The 11757-nt window shown below is 46.2% G+C and overlaps 1 protein-coding gene across 9 annotated transcripts in view; it reads right to left on the reverse strand.

The window, feature by feature from the left end:
* Positions 1–562: 562 nt before the first annotated feature.
* DUSP16 (dual specificity phosphatase 16) overlaps positions 563–11757 on the reverse strand; it is an 85568-nt gene continuing 74373 nt past the window's right edge. For all 9 annotated transcript variants that reach the window (XM_029204960.1, XM_029204959.1, XM_029204965.1 and 6 more), the window contains 2 exons: positions 8786–8909; positions 563–5240 (listed from right to left, as the gene is read on the reverse strand). In XM_029204960.1, the coding sequence (XP_029060793.1) occupies positions 4073–5240; positions 8786–8909 (1292 nt within the window). In that variant the 3' untranslated portion in view covers positions 563–4072. The remainder of the gene's footprint in view (positions 5241–8785; positions 8910–11757) is intronic.

Consider the following 11757-nt stretch of genomic DNA (forward strand, 5'->3'; position numbering starts at 1 on the left):
CTGTTTGCCTATGACACCCTCCTACAAGGTAACATTCTGCATGTCCTATGGGAAAGCATTTCCAACTGACTCTGGTGTGTTAGCTAGAACCAAAGGAATGAAATCTGTTTTTACATAAACCCAGTCTGACATCTCTATGCACATAAACTGCAACAATATGATTGACTTGTAAACATCTTCCAAGATGGTGGTGTCATTCTCCAGTTGATTTTGCAACATTGTAAAGATATAACCAAGTATAATTTTGCTGTACAAGGATGAATGGGCCCCACAGAATGCAAGAAATACCTTGCTTCCCTCTTTCATTGATAGAGGCGGAAGAGTTATATTCAGAGAAAAGCACCTAGACCTAAATTTTGTTTACTAGACCTAAAACATATCTGCTTAGTGTCAGAAAGCGAAAACCACCAGACAGGAGTATCTAAGACAAAATGACAGTGAAGGTTCTGAGGATAACAAGGTCTTGTTCACTTGTCCCAGTATCTATACCTTCCCCGTTTCCCCTTAGCCTGAGCCCTGGTCTGATGATGTCAGACCCAAACTAGTCCTTTGACACCAGCCTGCTGCGGCTGGTGGTCCCCAAGAGGCCCTCAGATCTGTCTGCGTTTAAGTAGTAACTGGCTTGACTTTCGGGCCTTCCAACATCTACAGCTTCCCACCCAAAGCCTCTCACTGAGACACCTGCTCCCTCCTGCCACCTCCCATCTCGAGGCAGATTTATGCCATATGCCCTCTCTTCCTTTATCCCATGCCCACCTCCATTTTTTGGTAAGGTCCTAGTCAAGACAGCTCTTCTGGTCTTCACTCACCCAGTCCAATCCTTCTTGTTTTTAAATTTCCTTACATCTGACTTCAACTCAGAAGCCTTTCACAACCAACTTAAATGATGTCACCTGTGATTCTTCTTATCGCCACTATCCCAACTGCTTGCACTGAAGGTAAACGCTTTATTCCTTTAATGCCTAATTCTTTACTAACAACCTGATGAGGCTGAGCTTCTGTTCTCATGTCATCATGCCCAGTGTCACTTACAAGCATTACGCGACACTGGGCATGATGCACACGGCAAGGATGGAGAACAGACCGTTAAATAACTACTCTCCCTCAGTTTTTCCTATAAGGATTATAAAACCGTCCAAATATTACATTAAAATGCACCACAAATGTTTACCTGGTCTTTTCCTTCCTACCTTGTACCTATTCTGGTTTCAGTCAGTCACCAAGCCTGAGGTCATCGGAGGTTTCTACACCACGGTGTGCGTCTGGCGTACACATTAAAGAATGAAGGCGATGGCCATAGACTGTTAGCGCCTGAGCGTGTTCCCTGTGAATGATGGATCCCGTGACACAGCTGATGCCTCCGGCGGGAGGACAGCAGGTCAGGTCCCACCAAGGCCTCCTTCACCACTGGGACATGCTGTAGAGAGAGGTCCTTTCTCATACTTATGTATAAACAGGTACCAGTTTTGATTTTATTTCATCATATTAACATTCATGACACATCAGAGTGAGAAATGCACAATCCAACCGTTCAACAGCTTGGCCTTACTACAGAAGAACACTGTATTCATAGTAAACGCTTATACAGTCTTCCCATCTAGCTTTACAAATGTCCTAAACCATCTTCCAGCATTTCTCACGTAGAGGTCTAGTTCTGTCATATAAAATCACCATCCCGTATCATCTGGTAGGCTCCAGGGCTCCCCCTCGGACTCCACGCTGCAAAGAGTCAGCCACCGCCCTGCCCGGCCCTCGGCCACGCACGTGGCTCTGGGGCTGGCCCGACAGGCTGCCCCTTCGGCAGGGCAGTCTCCATTCCAAGGGCTGATTACTCGATGTTAGTGATCAAGGACCAAAGGGTGTAGTACAGGACCACATTGGTCACAGGAAGGAAGGGGACCATGGCCAAGAGAAATCCCAAAGGATGGAAGGCCAATTCTGCCCAAAGATCGCATTAAGACCAAGGCCCACAACCCTCCTGAAACATACAGCATTGGAGCCATTAATTTCATTTCTCAAAAATGTTCCACAGTTGTGACCAGACTCTGGAAGCAGGGAGCTGTTACACGTTTGGTGCATGTGTACATAACACATCAAAAATTACTGTGTGAAACCTTGATAATATCTGATTACATCCAAAATGTACATGTATATAGAAAAGCTAAATCACTCTTAACAGAACTTTTCCAGTATGGTAACAACACACTCCCTACGCAGTTCTCTCTCCATTTAATACCCATATCGTAGCCCGTTATTTGTGCATAACCAGTTATGTTCTATGAAGCTCATAATCGCCACAATCGAGTCAGTTTTGAATCATGTCATCTATGCTGGTTTTAGCAGTCACCATGGGAAACATGACGTCACATCCAACTCAAAGGACTGTCCATTTCTCACACGTAGAAAAACCTGAGATATGAGTCAGCAACAAGCTACACTTACAGTAAAGAACAACGCGAACACCCGCCCACCACCCTAAAAAAAAAGCTGCTGACGTGAATTAAGGCTTCAAAACAGGACCAGACTGTAGCTGACAAAACTCAAGCCAGGAAGTTTAAAAGCAGGTAAGTACTGTCACTTGTGGACTTGTTCTAATCACCTCCGGTTTTCAGCTGCCAGGATTGATTCCATACAGTGATTGTAGGTCACGGACGGAGACCACTTGGTCCCACTCCACTTTGATATGTCCGTTCTACTAAAAAATGCTGGGGTTAGTTTCTGAGAACAGCTTGGCTGTGTCTTTCCGCTCTGCTCGCAACGAAGCAAAATTCAACCGCCTTCTCCTCACCTTCCTACACTGTTTCTCTCTGAACATTCGTTGCTTACCAAAGCCTCTCTCAGCCCCTGTCAATCAGTATGAAAGTCTAATTATAGAAATACCACCTTGGTCGCATGCTAAGGGAAAAAACCACTGAGAAAATAACAGTTTCCTGCTTCTCCTCAGCAATTCCACCTTCTCTAATCCTTCCGCAGTTTTCTGCCTCTTAGTAGTTTCCTATAAAATTCTACCTTACCGTTCCATCTTCACAAGATGTATCTGTGCGATGAACCCGAAATGGAAGCTGTCTAGCGCGGCTGAGGACGAGACGGTGCTGCTGTCCTGCTACCGAATAAATTCACGTCTGGCTTGAAATTAACCTTCATTGAAAGGGTTGACAACCCCATCTCGAACAACTCTTTGATTTATAAAGAGGGAGGTAGACTTGTTTAGCCTCCCAGCCTTAGCTTAAATCATGATGCTGCCAGATTCCTGGCTGTTATAAGATCCTAGATCGCTTCCTTCCTTTCTTTCTTCACAAAGCCGAGAAGAAGAAAGAACAAATGAACGCCCTCCATCCAGGCCCAACTGGAAATGTGTGCAGAGACCGTCTGAATGGGTCTGAAAGGGGTGACTAGCTACCTGCCTGTTCACAATGCCTAGAAAACGGGCCACCAAACCTGGTAGTGGTGAAAGCCCCGACTTTCCGTCTGAGGTACTGGGGTTGCTCTATAGTAGATCTTGGCAAGGCCCCTAATGGTCGGTCAGCAGAACGATGCTCTCATCGCTCGGCTGTCAGGTGCGCTTGGGTTTGTGAATCAGCTTTGGATGTGGTCATTTCTCTTGGATTTACCATTAGGTTCTGTTCCTAATAGGTTCTCCCCGCCCGACCCACAGGCTGGCTCAGTCTCAGCACTAAGGTGCACTATGGAAGGGACCGGACAGGACTAGTATTTGAGATCTCTTTGTAGCACGACAAGAAAATGGTGGGCGCTTCTGTCCTCTGACACCAAATAGAACTCGATTTAGTAAGAAAGAGAGGATGTGCAGTCCACTGCATAGAATTGTTTCATGTGCCTGGGGGGAAAGCTAGCCTCTGCCCTTCTTCCACTTGTGTTGAGAGAAATACTAGCTGCTCTCTCAAGTGCAGACATTAAAAGAGAGCAGCGGTGTTGATCCGTGTTTTGCTTTTACACCATAGCTCCATTTTCCAAAAATATATATGTATGTACATATATATATTTCAGATTTACAGGGAATTTTTTTTGTGAACAAGAAAAAAGCTGTCCATAGAAGTCACAAGTGTCTTTCTTCTCAGGAGACCTCGATGATTTCCATGCTGCCTGAAAAGCTCGACTGGCTGCCCACCTTCCCCAGTTCCTCCCGCGACCGGTTTTCGGACATGATGCTCTCGCCGAACTCCATCTGGCAGCTTCTGCGTTTGAACTGCTTCTCGAAGGGGCTCTCCTCGTGCCAGCTGCGCCGGGAGTCGGCCCTGTCACTGGGCTTCTGCCGCCGGCGCACGGAGTGGCCCGGGTCGCCGCCGCAGGCGGGCAGCTGGCCGCAGCTGAAGGCGGGGGGTCCGGCGTGGCCTCCGTAGACGGCCGAGGCCGAGTAGAAGTGAGGGGGCTCGGGGGCGAAATACCAGCTCTTGGCCAAGGAGGCGGCGGAGGTCTGGGGGGCCAGGATGTCCGAGTGCCAGCCCTCGAGGCCCAGCCCGGCGGCGGACGGGGCCAGGTGCTGCTGGCTGGCCGAGAGGCCGAAGAGGAAGCGGGGCTGGCAGTGGTCCTCCACGCTGCCGCTGCGGGGCAGGGGCGACAGGAGCGGCCTCCCCGCGCGGGGCCGCGCGCCCTGGCCCTCGGGGGCCCTCGGAGGCTGGGGACCCCGGGGGGGGCCGGCCTCCTCCCGCTCCGGGCTGGCCTCCGGCGTCTGCTCCGACACCTCCCGCACCGGGGAGAACTGGCACGGCTTGCCGGCGCCCTCCAGGGCGGAGGAGGGCTTGTAGGGCTCCGGGGCCGCCTCCGGGGAGGAGAGCCCGCGCAGGGGCGCGGCCGCGCCGGCTGACGGCGACGCCGCCTTGATGTCCAGGGAGAAGGAGCGCTTGAGGCGGCCGCTGTCCTCCCGCCGGTCCGCGGGCAGGTGGAGCCCGTTGAGCGCCTGGACCAGGGGGCCGTCGTCAGGAGGCGAGGGCTGGGCGCCGGGCGCACCGGCGTGGGGCACAGGCCGGGGCCCCAACGCCTCGGGGGGAGCGGCGGCGGGACGGGCGCGGGGCGGCCCGAGGGGCGGCTGGCCTCCCTGCCCGCCCTCCGCGGCGGCGACGGCGACCGGGACGGGCTCGCTTGGCTTGTCCAGGTGCAGCAGCTTCAGTTTGCTCTTGGGCCCCGCCGCTCCGGTCTGGCTCTTAATCCTCTTCTCGTAGTCCAGGAGCTGGCCCAGAAAATTGAAGTTCGGAGATATAGTAGGTCTTTTTTCTTTCACAAATCTATGAAAAGAGGAAAAAACCAAAAAGGCTTGAATTTGACGACTACCTGTTATTGTAAGAATGTTACTAAGCTACGGCAAGTGAAGAGCTGCGACAGGGAATCATCAGAGAGACCCTTCCAAGACCTTTGTCAGGTGGCTGGTTTAAAACTTGGGGCAGAGGGTCAAGGAGGAGATGAGGGCCTCTGCATCGGGGAGCTTTACAGCCTGAGGCCGGAGGTGCTAGAAAGCGGGGGGGCCAGGCCCCTAAAGTTCTAGGTTGAGCCTCCTTATTTTCAAGGCCCCAAGGCTTCCAGTGCAACGGGTAAGAGATGATTCTTCCGCCCCTCCCCACCTGGGATGGCACCGCCCCTCCCCACCTGGGATGGCACCGCCCCTCCCCACCGGTGCTGCCATTAGAAGTACAGCTTAACAGCCATGCGCCACCTTCAGCTTCCCAGCATCAAAGGCCCCACAGCCACTTCAAGACGTTGCACATTTTTAATTAACGATCAAAAGAGAGAGTATCAGATGGCCAGGGCATCAAAGCACACACTTCCGAGTTCCTTCCCTTTGGATTCAGTGTGACAGAGTAAGCAGCTACACAGTGGCCTCGGCTAAGCATTATGCGAACGCACGAAAGGGGGTGTTCTCTCATTCAACTCTCAAAACTACCCTCTGTCAGGTGGGTGTAATTACCCCCGTCACAGAGGTACACACAGTCCTTAGGTGACTTGCCCTAAATCACACAGCTACTAAAGGGCGGTGCCGGGATTCAAAACCAGGTCTAGGAACTTCCCTCGTGGCGCAGTGGTTAAGACTGCGCGCTCCCAATGCAGGGGACCCAGGTTCAGTCCCTGGTCAGGGAACTAGATCCCGCACACATGCCGCAACTAAGGAGCCAGCAAGCCGCAACTAAGGAGGCCACCTGCGCAGCTAAGACCCAGCGCAACCAAATAAATAAATAAATATTAAAAAAGAAAACAGGTCTGATGTCTGGCTTCATTTCTGTAACCACCTTGTTTAAAAAAGAGTCATCAAGGGATCAAAACTAGTTATAAACAGCTTTTCTGTTTCATTGTAGAAACAGAGACTCTTTAGAAATAGTAGATATATTCTTTAGTGGCCCCTGACCCTTAAGGCCACTTCTCAGAAGATGCAGGAGTGAAACTACACTGAAAATTTATATTTGGATACGGAAGAAAAGAGAAGAATCAAAAATAAACTCCTTGGAAATCAGTAACCTAAAGCAAATTAACGAAGCCAGAAACAACTGCCTCAACTGTGACAAGTGTACATGCAGGACCCTCGCGATGAGACCCAGTAACAGGATGTAAGGGCGCCTCTCCTGCTGGTTTCTACTGGGCGCAGGAGGACCTTAGGGAGCAGCCAGACTGCAGGACGCGGAGCGGTGCGGACACAGGGAGGACCCACCGCCTCAGCTCCTTCCTCAAGTGAGGAGCTGTTCAGGTAGCTCATTTCTTTTCTCCAGATTTTCCAATTTGAGAAGAAAGTCCAATTGTTACAGCAGGCCTGGCTCCACGTGCCTGTATTTATTGATCCTTTATCACACGCAAACTAACCGCCTCTATCCAGCAAGATACACAGGGGACTCCGATTCAGGCGTCCCTGAACACAACCCCAGTCCTTGGTGCTGCTGTCACTGGCTGCCTTCTGTCTGGAGAAAGGGGGGTGGAAGCAACCCACTCAAAATTATATACTTCAAAATCTGGGCAACTCTATGCACAGCCACGTGCAAATCAGGTTAGAGCACACCCTCACACCACACACAAACAAACTCAAAATGGCTTAGAGACTTAAGTATACGACATGACACCATAAAACTCCTAGAAGAGAACATAGGCAAAACATTCTCTAACATAAATTGTACCAATGTTTTCTTAGGTCAGTCTCCCAAGGCAATAGAAATAAAAGCAAAAATGAACAAATGGGACCTAATCAAACTTACAAGCTTTTGCACAGCAAAGGAAACCATCAACAAAAAGACAACCTACGGACTGGGAGAAAATATTTGCAAATGATGATGTGACTAAAAAGGGCTTAATTTCCAAAATATACAAATAGCTCGTACAATTCAATAACAACAACAAAAAACCCAATCAAAAAATGGGCAGAAGACCTAAACAGACATTTCACCAAAGGAGACATACAGATGGCCAATAGGTACATGAAAAAGATGCTCACCGTCACTAATTATTAGAGAAATGCAAATCAAAACTACAATGAGCTATCACCTCACAGAGGTCAGAATGACCATCATTAAGTCTACAGATAATACGTGTTGGAGAGAGTGTGGAGAAAAGGGAACCCTCCTTCACTGTTGGTGGGAATGTAAATTGGTGCAGCCACTATGGAGAACAGTATGGAGGTTCCTCAAGAAAACTAAAAGTAGAGTTGCCATATGATCCAGCAATCCCACTCCTCGGCATATCCCCAGACAAAACCATAATTTGAAAAGATACATGCACCCCTATGTTCACAGCAGCACTATTCACAATAGCCAAGACATGGAAACAACCTAAATGTCCATCAACAGATGAATGGGTAAAGAAGATGTGGCATACACACACACACACACACACACACACACACACACACACACACACACAATGGAATGTTAACCATAAAAAAACAATGCTATTTGCAGCAACATGGATGGACCTGGAGATTATCATACTAACTGAAATAAGTCAGAAAGAGAAAGACAAATACCATATGATACCACTTATGTGGAATCTAAAATACGACACAAGTGAACATATCTATGAAACAGAAATAGACTCACAGACATACAGAACTGACTTGTGGTTGATGAGGGGGCGGGGAGAGGGAAGGTCTGGGAGTTTGGGGTTAGCAGATGCAAACTAGTATATCTGGGATGGATAAACAACAAGGTCCTACTTTATAGCCCAGGGAACAATATTCAATATCCTGTGATAAACCACATGGAAAAGACTATGAAAAAGAATATATGTATGTATAAATGAATCACTTTGCTGTATAGCAAACTCAACACAACACCGTAAATCAACTATATACGTCGATAAAATTCTTTACAAAATCTAAGCAACTCTAGATTGCAGGAAATTCTACTCAACGAATGGAGTTTGACAATTATTTGGTTTTATACTTGCATATATTGGGATTTTTCCTCAGTGAAAGAGACACAAAATCTGAAGCACGGTAGGAATTCTACAACGAGTATTCTCCTGGAGCGTTTCTTTCTCGTGTGTAAATTAGAACAAATGATATTTCCCCAACTAGGCAAAGATACAAACTCAAGTAACAGGGTGGAGATCTCTGTATTTGCTCTTCCTTAAACTTAAAAAGTAGCTGAGGATGAACTTGATATATGTGAGGGCAGAATTAGTGCTAAATTATAAAAAATGCGTTTTTCTCCAATCTTTGAAAAACCATTTAAAAATCCAGTCACCTGTAAAGAGTATAACTAAAATAATCATGATCTTAACGTGGTCACCACCACCCTCTCCCCCACCCACCATGTCTTCTCATGATTCAGGTCAAAGGGCATGTTCCTGTCCTCACCTGTAAGCTTCATCCAAGGACATATCCATCCTCTTCATGATGTAGGCAATGGCGATGGTGGCAGAGCGAGAGATCCCTGCCAAGCAGTGCACTAGGACACATCCATTGGAGGCTTTTGCTTTCTCTATGAGTCAAATTCAGAAAGGGTCATTAATGACAACTTTGTTCAGCAGTGAAATCTTATTTCCATTTACTCACACAATGGCTTTCATCTGGCAACTCGAAGTAAAGCCCATCTACTTACCTATTTTTCCTTTCAATATTTTTTTAAGGAGGTAGGGGAAGATGATTTCCCCACGATTTACATATAGAACAATGAAGGTCCACATGTGTTAATAAGCAATGTGTCCCTAACTCAGGTTGCCTCTTATTCAGTACTTTTCACCATGTATTTTTTACATTATTATTTTAATAACTTACCCTGAGTATAAATCACACATTGTGATCACGTGATTCTACTTGTTTAGTGTAGAAACCTTCAGAAATACAGAATAGTATAAAGAAAACAACATCCAAAATCCTAAGATTTAGCTAGTATTTTGTTTACCTATGTTGTCTGATACTTAAGTTTTTTTCGAATTATGTAAGAGATACTACATGTTTTCCAGCTTTGAGATATAATTGACATATAACATTGTACTTTAGGTGTATGGCATAATGATTTGATATATATGAGCGATTAAATTAAAAAATTTTTTTTTCATTTTAAACATATGTGACACATTAACTGTGTAAAAAGCAGGGAGGTGGGGACGGGGAGAGACTTAATCACAGTGACACCACATCATGACGCAGAGACGCCAAGTCAAGCAATTTGTAAAATGCCGACTCAGAATCCACCTTCCTATAATTTCCCTATTTTTCTCTGGGAGACTTTTCTGTGTCATAAAGTGGCTCACTTTACTTGCTGAATTTAAGAAGAAGCCATGTGTGTGCCATGAATCAATTTAATTAGGTCACCTTAATGAGGACCAGGGGAACTCTGACCTCTTCCTTGATATCCAGGAGATACTGTCTGACTGCGTCATGCTAACTCCCCATAACATGGTAGAAGGACTCGTGAACACTGTTAGAACCAAGAACCAAGGAAATTTGATCACACGGTACTGCCATCTCTCACTGTAGATAAGCTTTAAAAGCTTTCTCGTGGACATGGATGAAGTTATCCCACAGCCTGGAAGCAACTACCATTTTAGCCAGTACAGTGACTACCTTATATCTGAACAATTACGTATGTGCTTACCCTTTACCTACATGCTGCTGCCATGAGCTAAATTATTCCCTTTTCATCCTTGTTTTCATTGGTAACCACCAAAGGTTTACCAAACCTTATGTTAAAGTTCTTGTAATTAACAAGGTATCCGGGGAACCTGCTCTGGCAGCTGAGTAATACAATATACAATAATACTTCAATCTCACCACCTCTGTTATACATATAATAAATTCCCAACGTATAGGACTTATTGTTTGTTACGTACAAAACACCGTAGAGCTTTAAGGTACTACATGAACAATCAAGCAGCTTCCCTTTAGACAGGGAAATCAAACACAATAAAACAACAAACGAACACAAAACAACATTGAAACAAAGAAAAAAGGACACGCTATACAACCTAACAGTATATAAACACATGTACGTAAAGTCCAAGCCTTCCTGGGCTACACAGCTCTCTTCCTCCTCTCAACTATTCAGTATTTAGCCTATACTGCTCTTAGTATTTCCTCTTTCACCTTGGCTGCTAAGAAGCTCAAAGCTAAGGTGTTCACTCAGTTTCAAGAGATAACTAATTCCGGTTTTACTGTGCCTTTCTTAGTCCCATATTACCTGGTTCTTGCCCTTCTGTCCCGCTTTAATGGGTACGTGTGTGAATGTGTGTTATCTTTTGATCACAACCTCCTACTGTAAGCTGCTTCAAATTCTTATTGGAAGTAGGCTGGCTTTAAATATTTTTCTAATGTTGACAGTACTCTCTCATCATTTTTAATAATTATCACGAAACTAGACTAGGAGGACCGAGAAGGGTCTTGCTTCTAACACTCCCCCAAAGCGTTTAACACTGAGCACATAGTGTGAACCCAGTAAACACTGGCTGGCTGACCGATACATACTTTAAAAGGTAATCTTTATAAAAAATTGAAAAAGGCTGGAAGGAAATAAAGCAATGATGATAACAGATGTGTCAGGATGTTGAGGTTACAGGTTTCTTTTTCAAATGTTCCGCGTGGTACTTATACTGTTCTTACAACTGCTTTGATGATCTATTTTAAAAATCTAACTAAAGTGATTATACTGAAGTGGGGTTCATTAGAACACATTTCTTGGCAGAATTGAGTGCTAAACTGAGTCTCTTAAGGCAAAGGAAGTAATACCTGTCGACCTGGAGGAGAGGAGAAGGGAAACATTTGAGAAAGACCCATGGTGGGTCTGGACCACCACTCAGAAAACAGCCTTGGCTGGTGCACGCTGGGCGGGAAGTGACCGGAGAGGAGGGTTCGGAGGTGGGAAGCAGGTGTTGGAGAGTCTGGGAATGTTGGGCTAGGGACTCGAGGCAATTAAGGAGCCTCTGCAGGTTCCTGAATAGGGGGCAACAAGAAGGCACTGACGGGGAAAACTGGAAATAAAAAAAAAGCAGGCTGCCACTACAGCAATCCAGGAATTAAACAAGATGTATCTATGTTTTCAATTTTATCTATTTTTCAGTTTTTTCTATTTTATCAATTCTAGGATTAAAAAGAGAGAGGGGATAACAAATGCAATAGGTTAAGAGGGAGTCAGTGACGGGGAGAAGTTAAAGAGGCTAAAAAGAAGGAAGAAATAACTGAGGTGACAGAGCACAGCTCCAAGGAAAAACAGAAAAGGACTTAGGTAATTTTTAAACCAGTTACTTTTTTTTTTTTTTTTTTGCGGTACGCGGGCCTCTCACTGTTGTGGCCTCTCCCGTTGCGGAGCACAGGCTCCGGACGCGCAGGCT

This window comes from Monodon monoceros, unplaced genomic scaffold, assembly GCF_005190385.1.
Source record: "Monodon monoceros isolate NGI ecotype Baffin Bay Population unplaced genomic scaffold, NGI_Narwhal_1 Super_Scaffold_6, whole genome shotgun sequence".
In the NCBI taxonomy this organism is placed as follows: Eukaryota; Metazoa; Chordata; class Mammalia; order Artiodactyla; family Monodontidae; genus Monodon; species Monodon monoceros.